A 19,291-nucleotide genomic window follows, 5' to 3' on the forward strand; every position below is an offset into this window, starting at 1 on the left:
CTTTGTCGCGTGAACGCTTCCTCGAACACCTGGCTGTGCTATTCTCTGCACTCCTCCCTTGTAACAAACAGTGAACTGTGTCAATATTTTAATGATAGTTTGTTCAACATCTTTTTATTATTTTAGGACAAAATTCTGCAAAACCCTCACAGAGTTGGTATGATGTTTTGATTATGATCAACATTTTATTGAGTATGTTATGTTATTAGTTTTCGAGTTAGATTGCAATTCATCGGTCCTTTGAGCCAAACGGACTGTAATTGGTTGGTAACCATCAACCGTTAAAAGAACATGTGGTCACCTCAAAATATATTTGTCTATTTACCTTCGGGTTGATAGCAAACACCATCGAATCCGGTAGAATATCCGCTGATACAATTATCATCACATCTGTTCTTGCATCCCCTTGCCGAAGAAGCCCATCTTGCAGCCTTTCAAGCATTCTCCAAGACGAATTGTCGCAAATATCGGACAGGCATGAATCACAAGGCAATATACAGAGGTCCGTAGTATCGCGTCTACATCCCTGTACGCATCCCGTCCCTGCTCGCATTTACCCTGGAAACACTGTTCATTACACCGGTACTCACACTTCGGTCCAAAATACTCATCTTTGCATCCAATCGAACAGTTTGCTGTTTCTTGATGGCATATCTCATCAGCACAGATTAACATTACACCTCCACTGGCAGACAGGGCCAAACGTACCACGATTGCAACTATCTACTAACTCTTGTGTAACATCATTTACAAACCTTACATCTGTCGCCACATCTGCTTTTACACCTTCCGTTAACATCACAGCAGCCACGGTTGGGACACTTCGAAGAACAGGTTTGTCCACACAGTGGGCCGTATCTATTCTTCTCACATGATGAACAGTCCGAACCATTGTCCTTAGCGCATGTCTTGCATGAACTGAAACAAGTCAGCCTACAAACTGTGCCCCACCGACCGTCTTCATGCAGTCGCCGGGCGAAACTTTTCCTGAAGAATCACATGTATACGTCCTTGCATCCAGAACTGCAGTTGTTTGTACAGTGTGGGCCAAAGTAGCCTTCCTCGCATCCATTCAAACACCCAAGATCCCAGCACTTATCGCCCTTGCAGTGACTTCCCTCACACAGTGGGCTGCGGAAACAGACCACAAGCTCTGCCCACATAAAGTGATTTCAATGTAAATTTTAAGGTAATTATACGTTTTAGTTGCTTTTAAATGGCACAAAGTTACAAGTACTACATCCATTACACCCATTACAGTGCTCTAATGTAACACGTCGTTAGTTGTGGAGCATAATAAGTAACTACTGCTTAAAAAAGCAATCGATGGCATGTCAATCAAGGCGGCTATGATGAAAACCGTTGCCGCGAGAATCATCCTGAAAAACATATTTCTATTTTTGTAGAGATTATTATGGCGGCTACAACACGGTCAATGTTTCAGGTAGTGAAAGTGAACCGAAATGCATGACACAATACAATACAAAGGTATATGTTTGTAAATAGACATAATGACATTAAAAAGCTAAAATTCATAAAGAATAAATGAAAATATCACCACGATTAAGAAGCATACATTTTATATAGTATTAGTAACAACACTTTACCTCAAGTAAAATGTTGCATGTGTAAGTAGTTCCGAATAGCCGTGAACGCTACATATCAGTATATGATGTGTTTTGCAGGAGGAAATTGAAACTCATTTTAAGAAGTGTGGAGCAGGAAACACATATCCTGACAAGCGAACTCTAGTTCGAAATTATTCAATCTTGACGGAGTGAATCAATACGTACAGACAAACAGTGATTATTATTGCTATGAATATTTACAGACTCTAAATGCAACACATTTTGCTGTTGGTGTCGGGTGATCCTGGAGTCAGCCTAGTTGGGCTCGTCATCAGTTCAGGAGCCTTGGTCCATTTAAAGCTTTCAAGTTAAACCCACAAGACCTTTTTCAGAGAATATGAAGACTCTCCATCATTCCAGATGCTCTTTCCATAGAGTGTCAGGGCTGTGCTCCCGGTGAAGAACCCTGACACTTACCTGGTCTGCGCGCCAAGAAATCAGGAGGTACCAAACCAAGGCACCGAGAACAATGGGGAGTCGGACACCTTGGTACTTGCGATGCAGGCGTAAATTTTCTTTAGCGAGTTCCACATATTTGACATGTCCTTTCTTCGGGTGCCATGGGTGTCTCAGAGTCAAAACCGATTGTCCCACAGGGTAGTATCTTATCTGCAACGTTATTTCGCATCAAAATAAACAGCCTGTCTAAGGTATTAAATGACTCCATTGATGGATCACTTTATTGACGATTTTAAACATATCTTGTCGTGCAAAAGATATGCTCACAATTGAAGACAATTGCAGCCGTGTCTCAATCAAATCCAGAAATGTTTTTGTTTCTAAAACGAAAACCAATTGCATCCCATTTTCTATAGGCATTATCGATCGCATAAAGATCAGAATTATTTTTAGATGGCAACACCCTTTAAGGTTGTGGAAGAGACCAAATTCTTAGGTGTTATTTTATGACCATCATTTAACATTTTAATCTCATACAAAATACCTAAAAAAGTGCTTGAAGGCCCTTGATAATACTCAAAGTTGTTGCTAATTCTAGGTGAGGCGGGGTCAGGATACGCCCAACTTCACATGTACAGATCCCTTATTCGATCTAAACTACATTACGGTTCGATCGTCTATGGCGGAGCTTCCAAAATGTAATTAAACAAACCTAAATAGCATACATCATCGAGACTTAGACGCTACCTTGGGTGTTTAGGACATCGCCACCAATGGAAAGTGTTTTCGTGGAAGCTGACGAACCCTCCCTCAAACAACGTCGTTTAAAATTGTCCCTGCAGTATGTAACTAAGTTACGCTCAAAGCCAACCAATCCAGCCTATAATTGTTTGTTTCATCCCCATTATGAGGATTTGTTTCAAAGTAAACCTAAACTAGTCCCGCCAGTTGGAATTTGGATCAAGCCCCATATTACCAATGCCAAAATCGACTTGGATATAACCTCTCCATCTCCTCCCTGGCAACTAGTAAGGCCTGGAGTAGATCTTCCTTCGCTAAAAAATCTGACACTAATCCACTAATATATAAACAGGAATATATAAAGTAACAAACTGCATATGATACTTATCGTTCTAATTTTAAGATGGATCAAAAGATGGGGACATTGCTTCAAGTGCCACTGTCGTTGGATGAAAGAATTGCCTACCAGGATTCCTGATAACAGTTCAATTTGAACTGCGGAAGCCAGGAGCTACCCTAGATAGCCTTAGGAATACACTCAGCATCAATCCAATCATATGCAACTTATCATCTTCCCTGATTCCCCTCTCCTGTCTTTGTGGCACTTCATACTCGCTCATTTTTAGAACTTTACAGTGAACTCTCTACTGGCCTGTTCGACATAGTCTTTTGTTGGTTATCAAGTCATGTTGGCATGGCTGGTTATAGAAAAAGCTGATGCAGCAGTAGAAGGCATCTCTTGAGAAATCTGTCGATCCACTTCAAGTTCCTTACACTGATTTCAAACAATTACCCTACATCAGGGAACTGATGCAAACAAGTGGAACACCAAGCAGGTATAAACTTCATGAATTGGGTTATGCCTACTTGGGTTGTACGTCAAGGCACGATAGAGGTCGTATTAGGATATGTTATATTTGGGATTACACTTTCTTAGTAAAGATTTCTAAGAAAGTGTAATCCCAAACTCTAATATATGTTATTGTTGGACCACTTTCTAAATGGCATTGTGTAATCATAGCTTTCGGTCGTGGGAGCCGTGCCAATTAACACTTATCAGAAGAATTGCAACAAAGTCCGCAGTCTAGACTACCAGTTGTCCCACTTCCATTTTTGTAGAAGTCGCGGTGGCTGAGCGGGATAGGCGGCTGACTTTGTGTGCTTTCTTTAGTGGAGTGCCTGACTCTGAGGATGTGGGTTCGAATCCGAATGGGACTCAGCTCAAAAGTACTAGAATCTGTACTTTACTAAGAAAGTGTAATCCCAAATATAACATACATGTATGTTACAACTGACCACTTTCCAAATGGCATTGTGTGTAATCATCTACGGATATCCGACATGTTGACTGGAATATATGAATGTCAATAGAACCCAAAGTATGAACGTACATAAGTATATGTTCAAAATAGTGTGTAGTAGGTATTTTTTTTTTTTATTATCTTAAGATAATATCCGAAACACCACGAACGCAAGTATGTTCATATCCTAATAACTTGTAGAAAAAGTAAAGGGAAAAAGTAGAAAATTAAAGCAGTAACTGTTGCATGTCTAATCTACCGATGTCAAACATAAACGGCTTCAAATACTGAAACAATACGTTTCCTTTATCAGATCGTTTTAGTGGTCAATGCATTTTGTTTCATATGAGAAACAAATGTAAGATGTCTTCGAAAACAAAAAGGTTTCATGTCCTTATAGATCGATGGGCAATTCATCACTATTACAATCAGTGGAGTTTACGATATCAACATGGACATGCAGAAGACACGAACGGCCAGGAGCAGAGCTCCACATGGAAAGGGATTGAATTCAGTATTCGTTGATTGCGTGTTAGGTTTGTCAGTACCAGACTCATGGATGTTCAGTTGTAAACGTTTAAGGCCTGCAACACTGCAGGCTTTCCTCTCTCTTGAGCTGGCGTATAGTGCTGTAAATCACGTTTTTGCTGTTGCTCTTATCTTAGGGTTGACATTGGAAGTATCACTACGACCTTCGAGAGTGTGTCGACTGCAAGCAACAGGAAATATTTCTCTCATCACGACTCAGTGTTCGCGTTGCAGACAACCAGGTTGCACCTCCTGCTCAGTATACAACTATATAAGGTGCTTGAGTTTTGGAATTGATGATGTAGAACGTTAAATGAAATTATTCTGCATCTGATAAGATCATTTTATCTTACTTCATACAATTTCATGAACAGTACATAACAGCCATTGGTCACAGCTCCAAGCCGGTTCCTCATCATTCTGTTTCATATATGAAGTCTCTGTTCTTGGAACGGCAAAATATTAACATGCACCGACTGCACGTTCGTATGAATATTAGTATGTGTCAATGTTGAATTTTGGCGTACCATTACAACTCTCGAAAGCTTGAATTTTAATTATTTTTACATGAAAGCTTCTGTTGGACTTCTATTTCTGTCATGACTACGTGTATTTGGCATTGCAAACTGGATGTAAATGAATACAGTGACGTCAAAGTCAACCCTGACATTTATGTTCGTCAGTCACTTCTTTCTTCATAATTCACAGCAAGTGTTTACCCTTGCCTTTCAAATACTCAAAATATTCATGTTGTCCGACAGAATATGTAAGCAGAACCATTGCAAGAAAATGAATTATTTGGGTGCGTGACACTTAATCAGTGCAAAGTCCGTGCTCATCAATAGTGTCCTATAATGTCGATTTGAACTGAATCGATCCAACACGTCATCTTTCTTTGACTTTCAATTAGTGTGTGTGCTACAACTGTGTAGTAGAAAACAACGATAGTAATGGTATCGCTTAATTATTCTAATCCATTTAAATTAATTGTTCAGTTATGATCAGAAACCAGCATATACATGCATGTAGTATACGAGACACTCCAACCTGGTAAGTGTTCATGCGTCTGGTTTGCATTGCTTTCTGTTTTGCACAAGGGCTTAACTTTTAAATGAAAATTTAATATTAATGTCGTTATTCAGTATTGTTAGTTTGTGGTTGCTGTCATAATTATCCTTACAGGTAAACCTCATTTATTTTCTTTGATCTTATTTTCTTATTCCCAATCCTAATAACTCGTTCATATAAACCCCATGCTGAAGTATGTGGCATGCCGTATTGGGCTTATCGTAATTACTATTTTGTGCAAGGAGTGGAATATCGACAAAGAATGAAATAAACATTAAATGTTCAGACTGCTTCAGAAGCCATTGTAGAGAAGTGCTAATGTACCAGAGTTCCGCCTGTGTACCTTGTGCCTCAAACACACGGGTGGATATGTTCAGTGTAGCCCAGAGTAATGTATGTAGAAAGCTGTGACAGCAATGATCAAGCGACGACAAGAGTCACAGATAGAAGGTTTTCAGAAGGCAGGTGTTTGGAGAGGTGTAAAGAAAGTTTGTGGGGAGAGGGCAAGCGGAATGCAGTCATGTGTGATACAGGTGAAACTTTACCGTTTATCTGGAAGACATGGACTGTATTTCGGGTTGTAGAAACGACTTGTACAGTATGCGGTATGACACAGTGAACAAGGGTCCGCACGCCAGGCACGCGTGTCTGGGTATCCGGCGTCTGTATCGGTGGCTGCAACCGGTCAAGATGGCCCACAAAGTGAGATCATGGGCAGTAATATCGATAATCTACATGCGATTAAACCTGCCAAGATTCAGGTTAGAATCTTCAGTAACCCTTGCTTGTCGTAAGAGGCGACTAACGGGATCGGGTGGTCAGGCTGGCTGACTGGGTTGCACACATTGATGCTCATGATGTGCTTCACTGGATTGTCTGGGTCCAGGGTCGGTTATTCACAAACCATCGTCATATAGCTGGAATATTGCGGCGTTAACCAATCAATCAGTATTGCTGATTGTTAAACTACAGACAAACACACAAAATACGACAAGTGAATGAAACATCTGACGAACTGTACTGCTCTGTTGGCACTGCTGGACTCTGGACATCTGCTGGACATCTATCTTATACAGCAATTTGTGACGCAGTCCGTAAAGATACGGTTTAAAACTGGTCTTCAGCAACAAAGGGCTGCCGTTAGAGGCCACAGACAGCCTTTGGTGACCAGGTTCTCTGCCATGTCATCGTATCCATGTTTCGTGGATCGATGCTCATGATATGAATCACGCCATTGTTTGTTCTGGGCTGTTATTTACCGACTGTCATCAGCTCGGGTGTAGTATTGCCAAGTGCGGCTTTAAACAACAAACAACAAATATTTTTGTGATGATGGATTCATTCTATTTACCTATATACATGACGGATCTTAAGACATTCGTTTCGATTTCCCCTAACGAACTGTTTGTGTGGATTCCTTCAGTGTCATTTATAAGTTATGATAATTTAAAACATCAATAATGTTGATGGGCTATAGTGAGTGAATGAGTTTGGTTTATTGGTTTAAATTAAAAAAATAAGCACACGTTTTGACTAAAGTACTGTCGGAAATGCTAGAAAATGCTTTTTAACTTATATTTAAAATTCAGAGGTATTACAGTTACTTAAATAACAAATATCACTAAGAAACATCTACCTAATGTAGACCGGGGAATAAATTTAGAGACATGCTCTAAACTGTGTTTTTACTGATGAAAATACCAAAAACTTAGAAAAATAAGAGGTAGTTGGACGTTATTTGAAACAAACATTAACTGCCTGTGTTACGTCATCAGCATGCACGGTATCGACAAGTGAAATTGACACCTGAGCACACGCTCGGGCGAGGGTCATCTCAATAGATGTTTTCTGCAAAATGTTGAATATGTGTACGTATAGTATACGCATCAGTTATGTAAGGGATCATTTGTGTATGTGTGTTTGTTGTGACATAAACATACGAATTACTGTACATTGGAAAGAATCCTATCACTTGTGGTATCTTATCGATTGATTGTAGAAATGTGCAACGTTTTAATAAATGTTTTGCATGTCAACAGTATAGTTCATTGAAAAAATATGGATGTAATTCGGTCAGTTTAATCTAGTTGTGAACATTGGCCAAAGATATATTATATATAGTTTTCTTCTCATAAAGTTTGTAGACCGTCCGTCTAAGCACTCCCTTGTCAAAGTTGTCAAGGATGGTTTTACGTCTCGGTTTTGCATATGAGACGGTCCCTGTCTTGTCTGATTTGTTTACAATATTGTTAACTTGTTGGTAAGACATGCCAACAGCTCTACAAGTTCTGTAATAAACCCTCTCTACACTATTGAAAGGTTTACCTCTGTCTTTTTTAAGCAGAAAAAAAACTATAAACCTTTGCAACAATCGACTGCAAATCGTTGGCCATAGTGCAAGCTGTGATAAAGATGTGCATGCATGACGGGAAACCTATTTATCAAGACTTAACATTTATATTAATATTTCTTCAATACAGAAAACGATAATTAAGTAAAGTAACACAAACATTCAACATTTATTTGTTTAGGAAAAACGTTAATTCATATTTTTACACCACCTGTATTATTAGCATAAATGTAAAGACTATTTCAGATTTCTGTTGTTGAACTGTGAATATATCTTAAGTGGCTGTTTTGGTACCAAATTCTCTCCTGTAAACTGCCCTTTAAATGCATGGGGATGTTAAATCGATTGAAATAAAAATTAGGTAGACAATAGGCGAGTTGATATATTGACAACATAGTACATTTATGACCTTTATAAAGATACTAAGGCTAAAAAGCATTTTTCTAGCATTTCCGACAGTACTTTTATAGTCACAAGTGTGTCGAAGCTGTTCCTATCGCTTGACGGTTTATGTTTAGAACGTGATTGAATTGTGTAATGTATAATTACCTCATGCAATAGTGGCTTTGTATTTCTATCAATTAGCATACCAATATTGATATGTGAGGCCAAAACAATCCTAGCAGACTGTCAAAGTTACAAAGCAGGCTGCACAATTAATGCATTCTCTCTGAATTCATTTAGACACACCACGATATTTGCAGATCCTTGTTTACAGGAATCAGCGAGCGAAATCGGGTCAACCTTTTTTCCGTATTGAGTCAGACAAATACATTTCTGTTGAACAAACTAGAAGATGCATGTAAGTATGAACACTCTTGTCGACAGTCCATGAACGTCTGTTCACAGATCTGTATACGTGCTGGCAATGTAGAATACGTTTAATAAGATGTACAATAAATATCATGTTTTGTAAATACTTTTGCATCGGTCAACTTTGTTGTTTCACAATGTCAGAGAGTTGTATCTCGTCAAATAATGGAGGCAAACTACTGCGAACATACGTCATCCAGTACAGAATGATTTTTATGGAGTATTAACCAACATCTATTGTAAATGAATGAATGAATGAATGATGCTTTACGCCGCATCATTTTCCAGCAAATCGCGGCACCTATTGTAAAAGATATTATGTTTTCACAAAACTACTGAAACATATACGTTGTATTTTAGGCAAAACAGAATGGAAACACAGCTTTACCTGCAAGTGCCTCTGTTATGCCTCGTAGTATTGGTCAACGTAAGGACAGGTAAATTCGATTACCAACTAAACACAAGCACTTTGATAAGTTGCAAAACAAGAAAAATGTATGTACAGTAACTGCATCGCTACACACACACACACGCACACGCACGCGCACGCACACACACACACACACACACACACACACACACACACACACACACACTTCTTTTGCATTAACTATTTATTATCTCACTGAATATGACGTAAATCAAGGTTTATGATAAACGTATTTCTATAGCTTTGCATTGACTTTCACGTTTCTCAATGAAAATGTCGTAAATGAAAGTCCTGCATGTTTTTCAGACTCACCAACCCCTAAGCCATTGTGTCAACGATCTCGATGCAAAGGAGATGTTTGTGTCAATAATATATGCCCCCAAGGGTGCAAGGATGGGTATTATGGCCGGAGCTGTGGGTACAGATGTAGCAAGGGATGCGTCAGCAACAGATGTTCCGACTCTGGATTCGGTACAGGAAACTGTACTGATGGCTGTATCTCAGGATACTGGGGAAGTACATGCAGTTTCGAATGCCCTATTGATTGTCTACAGTGTTTAGATAATACATGCACAAAATGTACAGCGTTTCTTTACGGACCATCTTGTGGTTCCAACTGCAGAGAAACATGTCCCACTGAAGGATGCCATATGGATGGTACTTGCAGAGATGATCATCAATCAGTTGCCTGCGCTAATGGAAACTTTGGGCCGAAATGCCAGTTTGGCTGCAACGAGAACTGTGCCTTTCGTGCTTGTAATCGTTCCTCTGGTGTCTGTCTGCATGGGTGTGAAAAAGGCCACTTTGGAGCAAGATGTGAATTCCGATGTACCACAAACTGTAAAGGAGCACTGTGTGATGCCAAAGGCAGGTGTCTAGCTGGCTGTACATCGGGCTACTATGGGCAAGACTGTGATGAGCAGTGCAGTGACGAATGTCGTCAACGTGTATGTGATCTGAAAACAGGTTACTGTATCAACGGCTGCAACGATGGACACTACGGCTTTCTCTGCAACAGGTCGTGTGTAGGGGATTGTTCTGTCTGTAACCGGGAGAACGGACTATGCCTCGCAGATGAAGTACAACCAGGTTAGTGTTTAAACTTAATAATGCCATTTCCCATTGTGTAGGTGACCAGGTTTGTATATTACCTTTAATGTTACAGCAGTGTTTGCACGTACCATACGGTATATTTGGGATTACACTTTCTCAGTGAAGTACAGATTCTAGTACTTTTGTACTTTTTGGGCGGGCGGGTTTGGTCCCATCCGGGATTCGAATCCACACTCTCGTAGTCAGGCACCTTATCGTCATCACACAAAGTCAGCGATTCAACCCTCTGGGAAAGTACTGGGTACGTAGCGTTACAACTGCTGTGTGAAACAGGGAAGTGGCCCGATCCACCATGCGTTCATAGCGTTATATTACTACAGTGGAAAATATATCTATAACAAATGTATGGTTAGCACAAGTTTACAAACGCCACGAAGCTTGTAGAACAGCTATCTGTCCCCAGTAACTCGTACCAAAGCAAGCAAGTAAACTTGTCTGACAATTTCCGTTCATGTGTAATGTTAGCTCACTGGACTACAGCTTATATCTTGTAAACTATACTCATTTCTCCACATCACAGTTGAATATCGGGCGGTGGGTAGCCTAGTGGTTAAAGCGTTCGCTCGTCACGCCAAAGATCCGGGTTCGATTCCCCACATGGGTACAATGTGTGAAGCCCATTTCTGGTGTCCCCCGCCGTGATATAGCTGGAATATTGTTAAGAAAGCGGCGTAAATATGAACTCAATCAATCATTTGAATATCGAATTTGTATTATTTTGTACAGGAGGCACGTTGGCATACTGTACCTTCATACTGTACACTCTGTACATCAAATATATTTGTTGACGTTTTTAAGAAGTAAGACTAATACTAACGGTGTGTGTGTGTGTGTGTGTGTGTAAAACATCCTCAACCTGAGATAAGTTCTGTAAAATGATCAGGTGAAAGATCCTTCGGTGATTCCATTAACACCTATTATATTTGTTGGAGTGGATTGTTATTTGGGAATCGTGTGTTCAGGCAGTATGATCCTCCTGAGAGGGTACGTAAGTCCAGCTAGGGTCCATGCAGGTAGCAAAAGTAATGTAAGTCCCCATGGTTCCTAGTATGGTGATCTATAGCCCGTGTTTTATATTGTATTGTCTTCTTTAATTAAAATATTTTAGTTTCATATGCTAGTTTTATGTTCATATCTGTGATACTCTAGTGCTTTTACTGTCCATTATAGACAGGTTTTACTCTTAAAAATATTTTCATTATTTATTGTATAAATTGTCTTAGTCACGATATGGCTGAGATATTGCCGATGTGATGTTAAATATGAACTCACTCACTCACCCAGGCAGTGTGACTTGGCTGGTAAAGCGTCTTACCCAGGTGGTACTGATCCTAGCTTATAAGATCAGTCACTGGTTTGCCTGGACCAGATTCGATTATTTACAGGACGCTATGTTCTACTTGGAATAATGTTGCCTGACGAATTAAACAATACGTATAAGGAATCATCTTTCTGTTTTTAGAACCGACGCTGGATACAGAGGACGGGGACGTCCAGATGACACCGTCTGTGAACTACGTCATAGGATCTGTGGTGTTGCTGCTGGTTTCTGGAACAGTAGCTTTCCTCATTAGAAGGTACCTCAAATTGGACTGTTTTTGTGCCGATATCTGTACATTATGAAACATCAAATATCCTGTTTTTTTATGATACTATTTGTTTCTTCCTGGTCAGAACTCATGTGATGTTTCTGTATAATTCCAGATCATGTACGTCATCGTCCATCAGGACCAACAGGCGCTTGCTAAGTCTCCAAGGTAGACAACTGCCAGACGTACCGATGTCTGCAAATGCTTATGACAACATCAACGAAGATGACATGGATGCAAGCGATGGGGTCGTTGCAAGCAGCAGCAACAACACGTGCAGAATACGCGGTCAACCTCCACCTTCCCCAGTTGCTATGTGTCACACCGCACGGCCAAGAGAGCACAAGACTGGACATTTGCATATGTTCAAAACATCCCTACAGAGGGCTAACTCCTTGCCAATATTTGACTGGAAGTGGAACGAGTCGGAGAGCTCATTGACGGATCCTACTGGATTTCAGGCGCGACGTGGGAATCAAGGAGAAGACCGAACTCTTATGGAAGAAGCTTGTTGCCTGGTGGATAATGTGGCGTATGAAAGTAGAGCTGCATGTAATTCAACAACCCCGCGTGGATACCTGTCTCCTGTAGCCAGTGATCCATGTCTTGATTACACTGACTTTTAGCGACATACATAGCTGGCCTTAAACGTCAAGCATTCAATCGTTTATAGGAATAACTCGATTATATTAATAATTTTATTATGGTCAGATAAATTCAAATTGTTTTGTATAATTAAAATTTGCATGTGTAATTCTACTTTGTATGAAAGATATTTCCCAAACCTTGAAACGTCTTCAAAGTTGAGAAAGTTGTATTGGAAAGCCTAGCCTGGTGCATATATGTGTACCTTCTGGAGGATACATACTGACAGTAGGGTATAAGAGACTGTCATGGCGACATGATTAGAACAAACCTTGTCTGAACGAACATTTAATTCCCAAAGCTAAGTATTTAAATAGAAAAAATCACAATAGCCATGACATATACACGTCTATAATTCCGAAATTGCCATGACTTATAGGAAGCTAATCCTGACATTAACATTCTGTGAATTAAAAAACGAAGATGGTCTTACCCTCAGTTTTTGCTTAGGCTACGTGGCCCGGGGGGGGGGGGCACCAACGCCGCCACTTCTGTCACTGTGTGCGGTCCTGACACATAGTGATTCTTGTATGTTCATATAGGACCCGTGAAGATCCGGGTTAGAATGGATCTTCAGTAGCCCATGCTTGTCGTAAGAGGCGACTAATGGGATCAGGTAGTCAGACTCGCTGACTTGGTTGACACATGTCCTTGTATCCCAATTGCGTAGATCGATGCTCATGCTGTTGATCACTGGGATGTCTGTCTGGTCCAGACTCAATTATTTTGCAGACCGACGCCACAAAGCTGGACAATTGCTGAATACGGTGTAAAGCTCACTCACTCACTCACTCACTCACCCACCCACTCACCTACTCACTCACTCACTCACTCACCCACCCACTCACCTACTCACTCACTCACTCACTCACTCACCCACTAGAGTTCGCTCGCATGGTGCAAGAACGGGAGGCAACTCGTCCATTCTTATTGCACACACATACATAACGTGATACAAATGCGTAATACAGTCAACTTGGTCATTCAAATCGAAAATTGGAGCAGCTCATAAAGGTACCTTGTTCCAAATAGTACATCTTTCTTGCATTCATCGCTTTTACTTCGAATTGTTGCGTGGCTACAGCTGAATGTTTTCTTGGGTGTTTTGCTCCAGTTTATAGCATTTATTGACGGTTGGAATTGCTGTAGAACTGTCTTTGTAAATAATCATTGGATATGAATAAATGATGTTATTACACCGGACGTGGTTTTATACGTCTCAATACTGAGACTGTATACTTGGTTATGGTCTTGTCCTTGTATAACGATGTTCATATACTTACACCTCTATATTGAGAGCCACTTAATCTTCAGATCTACTAACACGAGCAAAGGCAAGACGTTCACTGGAAAATACAAAAATATGGTCAAAATAGTCAATTGCATTAAGAAATATTTTGGTTACTGAGGCATGAAATTGGCAAATAGCCGCCACATTCTTCCATAAAACGTTTGAAATAATTGTGTTTAGATTACAAACTTACGTCTTTGTATCATGAGAGCACAAAAACAGATTCTGATAATAAAATGACCATTTCCTCAATAAGTGGTAAAAACAAATCCCATCCCATGACATCTAAATACTTGGTCAAATACATTATGAATCACTTTTAAGCTGTCATGCTACAAAGGGTGAGCATATATATTGCTTCTCGTGAAACCGTCTCTAACATATGCAAATGTCGAAAAGACGAAAACATATGGTACGGGTAAAAAAACGAAACTGTTTTAAACATTTTTTGTTGCTGAAGCATCAAACTGGCAAATGTCCCGCACATGTCTTCCATAAGACGTTTGAAAGCTTTTCTGAGGCCTTGACTATTGTAACCTTCATTGAGTAAACCTTTCAGCATGAGTCGTTGAAGATTTTAAGGGGGGTCACCCATTTTGTTCTGAGGAGGCAGGGGGGTCATCAATTTTGTACACATATACTAGGGGGGTCAGCAATTATGTACACAGAAATGTTAAAAAAAATATGCTTAAATATTATGGGAAGGGGAGGGGGGTCATTGATTTTGTACATGACATGCAGGGCGGGGTCACTTACTTTGTACATAAATTTTAGGGGGGTGTCATTCACATTGTACATGATTCCCCATGAAAATCATCATCACCCCCCCTAGCCATAAATTATGAACGGCCCCTTATTGTGAACATTATCATATATACACTGACGAGTTGTCGATTACGTCCCGCTACATGCCAAGGGCACATAACTTGTAGTTTACCTGAATGTTAGACGTGGAGCAATGCACACAGCATATGTCCATAAACTTGTTTGCTTGAACATAACTCTTCATTATCACGAAAATTTCAATAATTTGGTTTGTGTTTATCTCTTTCTGCATGGGAATGATTTCATGACACGTATTACCCTTGCTATCGCGTGTGAATATGTTGTGTTGACAATATGCAATGAAGGTACTGGTTCCAGATTTCTACACTCACTGTTACAGTAAATACCATCCTGCATTCAGCAACACAGAACACGAACATTCACATTATACGCATGTAGAGCCTTGTAACGCTCAGTAGGCTTAATGCACTAAAATCATGTATTGGCGGAGCTTCTCTGATGTCAGCCTGTTATACAACGACTGCCGATATATGTCACTGCGCGTCGGGGCTGGTTGCATAATCCGGGGGTGACACTACTGACTGACTACTGAGACTATATAAAGAATATTGAAGGTAATATGCGTAGATCTAATATGACGTGCATTTGTGTTAACTAGTAATATTTGTTGTGTTTGTACGTATTTGCACAATGTTTACTGTTGTTGATGTTGTTATTGTTTAGGAGTACAATGTTTAATGATGATATTTTCTTGTCTCAAAGTGCAATCATGCTTAATGATGATGTTTTCTTGTTTAAAAGTGCAATCGTGCTTAATGGTGATCTTTTCTTATTTAAAAGTGCAATCGTGCTTAATGATGACGTTTTCTTGTTTAAAAGTACAATCGTGCTTAATGGTGATCTTTTCTTATTTAAAAGTGCAATCGTGCTTAATGATGATGTTTTCTTGTTTAAAAGTGCAATCGTGCTTAATGATGATGCGTTCTTGTTTCAAAGTACAATCATGCTTAATGATGATGTTGTCTTGTTTCTGTGGGCGATGGAATAATCCTGGTCTCTTAAGAGCCAGGTTTGATTCCTACATGGTCGCAATGTGTAAAGCTCATTTCTGGGGTACCTCGCCGTGATATACCTAGAATGTTGCTGAATTTGGCGTGAAAGCATACCCACGTTCTCTTAGTTGAGCTACTACTCTCAACCCCGGAAATATAGTCATCGGAGGAAGACTTCGCCAGCAGCTTGTGGCACGCTGGGTATCTGTGAGTTGAGAAAATGGATCTGTTTATCGTGGACAGTAAAACTTCACACAATTTGTTCTTGTTTCAAGCATATGATATATGATTTGCATTAGAGTAAGCATATAAGTGATGGAGCATGTATCTCTGGAGACCTGTTTATTTAATTACAGATTCTATGATAACGTCATGTCCTTTGTTTTATGCAGAACCAACTCAAACAAGATCTGTGAAAACCGGAATACCTGCACATTACCAGATGTGTAAGGTACATGTCTGTAGAGATATCACAGCGGCCAACAACTGCTACCCGTACTGCGCTTAATAGTTAACACTTCGAGTTGTGTCGTCTGTCAACACGACAGTTGTTAGGGACGCGGTATGTTGACGGTGTGACCCAGTGTAATTTTCCCCCATGAGCTGTAGGTTAGTGTTTCTCCCTGACTGGTGGAGTGTCTGTAGGGTGTTTTGTTAGGTGTTATTGTTTGGGAATGTCAAGGTAACCTGTTTCATTGGCATGTGTATTTGCCTTGACCACAGACGTGATATTGTTTGGAATATACACTGAGCCTTATTTCTCTTGTCATAGTATTATGCATCACCTGAATCAACGGAAACACTGATTCCTTTCATGGCATCTACTTCATGACATGTTTATTATTTCAGTGTACACTCTCCACTGTGTTGCTGATTCAGCTTGTCTGCTGTAAGTGTATCATAGCTTTGACGGGGGAGTTGATCCAACAACTACTTTGGGGACATTGGTTACATACTGGGAAAAAATCTGTGTCCTCGAGTTTTACAAAACAAATAATTTGTCGGCTGCTTGTGCTGGATGTCCGGTAAACATACTCATTCGTCTCCTTTCGTTTCTTTAACCCAATACCCTTTCGGAATGTTCAGTCGTAGGTCCTTAAGTCGATTCTCAAAGGTTAGAGTTGTTTAGCAATTGGAGTGAGTCTGTACTGTTTGAATGTTTACACATTTAGTTGAAGATGTTCTTTCATCTGATACTTCCAGGCGGAACCAGTGCGAAGGTCTGCAATGAATCAAGATGTACTTTGTGTAAAAGTGGCACATGCGAGGAGTGTTTGTATGGGTACTGGGGGTACCAGTGTGAACACGCCTGTGTCAGCTGCTGGTTGGGGGGCTGCCATAAACTGACAGGGCGGTGTCATCAGTGTCTTCCTGGACGATACACCGAGGGTTGTGACACACTCTGCCCCTCTACCTGCCGTCTAAGCTACGACAACGTGAGGAACTGTCACCGGACCAGCGGCAAGTGTCTGGAAGGATGTGCTGAAGGATGGTGGGGGTCCACGTGTAACGAAACGTGCGGTCAAGGATGTAAGAAGAAGGCTTGTTACCAGGAGGACGGCGTCTGCATATCTGATTGTATGGAAGGGTGGCATGGACGTAAATGTGATAAACATAACTGTCTGAATAAACACAAGTCTGGCCGGTGCATTGATGGCTGCAAGGATGGTTGGACAGGTGAAGTCTGCAGCGAGAGGTGTGGCGCTGACTGCATGAAATGCCATCGGTACTCCTCAGTATCGTGCCTCATGTGCAAAGCAGGGCTTTACGGCACCGACTGCCAGTCTGAGTGTTCGGCGAACTGCGTGAACACTACATGTAACATGGCAGGAAAGTGTGAAAATGGTTGTATGACTGGATTCCACGGCAAGAAATGCGAGATGGCGTGTCCGTACAGATGTCTTGACTGTGACCAGACTTCGGGCACCTGCAGAAGGTGCGAGATCGGATGGACGGGCCCCCAGTGTATCGATCTGCCGGTCTCCTATGCTACTTACCAGCCAGATACACCAGGTCAGCAGACAGTTTCTAGCATGTCGTTTAAATATATTTCATTTGATGATTTTAAAATCGAACGTAATGAAGCATGTGCGATAAAGACAGTTGGCGGGATCTCACAAATCCTATTACAGTTCTTCTTAAATATAAACATCAAGTTTAAATAACCTACTTACATGGCACGAAAATATACTGAAGGGACATAATATAGGATCGTATCTGTCTCTGAATGATACCTAGATTTAATTTGATTGGATGTATGCCCAGACGTTGCAAGACAGTTGTGAGAACACGGAGTGGGAGTGGGGTGTGTGTGGTGTGGTGTGGTGTGTGTGTGGTGTGGTGTGGTGTGTGTGTGGTGTGGTGTGTGTGGTGTGTGTGTGTGTGTGTGTGTGTGTGTGTGTGTGTCTGTGTGTGTGTCTCTCTCTGTGTGTGTGTGTGTGTGTGTGTGTGTGTGTGTGTGTGTGTGTGTGTGTGTGTGTGTGTGTGGAAATTATGTACCCAATACTGTCTTTCTTCTTATAAACTGAAAACAGTGACTCTGTTATGTTTGACGTGATCTGAATTTTATCTGATCCCTTATTTTTTCAGTATATTTTTTCTGGGTTCGTTTATTTTTGCAGAGTTAACGAATGGCTGCAACCAAATGGCAGAGGTTAAATTAACAACAATTGCGATGGTGTTGTCAGCAGTTCATCACATGAGCAGCGTCCTTGAACGTTAAAAGTTGCCAGTGTATTAGCATACATAATGGGTTATATTTTAAAAAACAACAATGCAAACTTAGGTAATTTGCCATCTCAGTGGCACAAAACTATATCCATTTTTGAGATATCCGTGAGATAGCGATCTTGGGTTTGGATACATTTACCATCCATTTGCACAAAGTGATAATATGTCGAGATTATCTTGACAATCAAATAATAATGACGTTTAAGAGTGGGTCTGTTTCAAAGGAATAATGTGTACCACATTTAAGGATTGCGTTCATTTTCTGTGTGATTCAAACGACCCAGTGGCAACTCAGAGAAGGACTTATCACGTGAAGGAACAACAAAACGATAACTTACAATGTAATTTCCTCCCGACCCCATAATTAGAGAACTGTAGTATGGCCTACATTTTAATGGGTTAAAGACATAACACATTGTTAGATGTTAGCTAATGTATGTACCCGTTATACACCATATACCACCAAGTTATCTCCGATTGATCTATATTGTGCTCTTATTTTATTTTTCTTGAATATTAATAAAGTTAAGCTGAGTTATTGTTTCAAACTTGTGTTTTTTTTCTACTTTATTCCTCGTTGTAGTTGGATCTGTCACATCTTGCCTTGTTTGTTGACACCTTGAACATGGCTGGATGCTACTGTGAGTTGGACAGCGTCTGCTGTCACCTGATTCATGTCACGTCACAATTGGATTTCTTTCGCTAAGAATGTTTTCAGTATCACATTACATGTATCCATGTTTACTTTTTGTAAAAATGTTGTGTTTTTGAATTTGGAGTTAGTAACAACATTGTTTGGGTTAATTATTGGTATGATGCGAAAAAAA

At 40.3% G+C, this 19,291-nt stretch overlaps 2 protein-coding genes across 2 annotated transcripts; both read left to right on the top strand.

Annotated features, from left to right (window-relative positions):
• The first annotated feature begins 8,755 nt into the window (after nt 1–8,755).
• LOC124286408 lies at nt 8,756–12,586 on the top strand. The gene is made up of 5 exons (XM_046722779.1): nt 8,756–8,817; nt 9,189–9,265; nt 9,565–10,347; nt 11,834–11,948; nt 12,076–12,586. Coding segments are annotated over exons 1-5 (1,488 nt in total). The 5' UTR covers nt 8,756–8,815.
• A 3,936-nt stretch (nt 12,587–16,522) lies between these two features.
• On the top strand, nt 16,523–19,008 carry LOC124285785 (multiple epidermal growth factor-like domains protein 10). The gene is made up of 3 exons (XM_046722055.1): nt 16,523–16,623; nt 16,938–17,747; nt 18,356–19,008. The coding sequence occupies exons 1-3, from the start codon at nt 16,563–16,565 to the stop codon at nt 18,454–18,456; spliced, it is 972 nt and encodes a 323-aa protein (XP_046578011.1). The 5' UTR covers nt 16,523–16,562; the 3' UTR covers nt 18,457–19,008.
• The last annotated feature ends 283 nt before the right edge of the window (nt 19,009–19,291 follow it).

Source organism: Haliotis rubra, unplaced genomic scaffold (genome assembly GCF_003918875.1).
Source record: "Haliotis rubra isolate DU_JTF1 unplaced genomic scaffold, ASM391887v1 Scf110, whole genome shotgun sequence".
NCBI classification, from domain to species: domain Eukaryota; kingdom Metazoa; phylum Mollusca; class Gastropoda; order Lepetellida; family Haliotidae; genus Haliotis; species Haliotis rubra.

Coding starts and splice junctions, on each gene's coding strand:
- LOC124285785 (XM_046722055.1), top strand. CDS start 16,563: ATGACATGTTTATTATTTCAGTGTACACTCTCCACTGTGTTGCTGATT. Junction 16,624..16,937: donor GCTGATTCAGCTTGTCTGCT/GTAAGTGTATCA, acceptor TGATACTTCCAG/GCGGAACCAGTGCGAAGGTC. Junction 17,748..18,355: donor TTACCAGCCAGATACACCAG/GTCAGCAGACAG, acceptor TTATTTTTGCAG/AGTTAACGAATGGCTGCAAC.
- LOC124286408 (XM_046722779.1), top strand. Junction 9,266..9,564: donor ATTGGTCAACGTAAGGACAG/GTAAATTCGATT, acceptor CATGTTTTTCAG/ACTCACCAACCCCTAAGCCA. Junction 10,348..11,833: donor CGCAGATGAAGTACAACCAG/GTTAGTGTTTAA, acceptor TTCTGTTTTTAG/AACCGACGCTGGATACAGAG.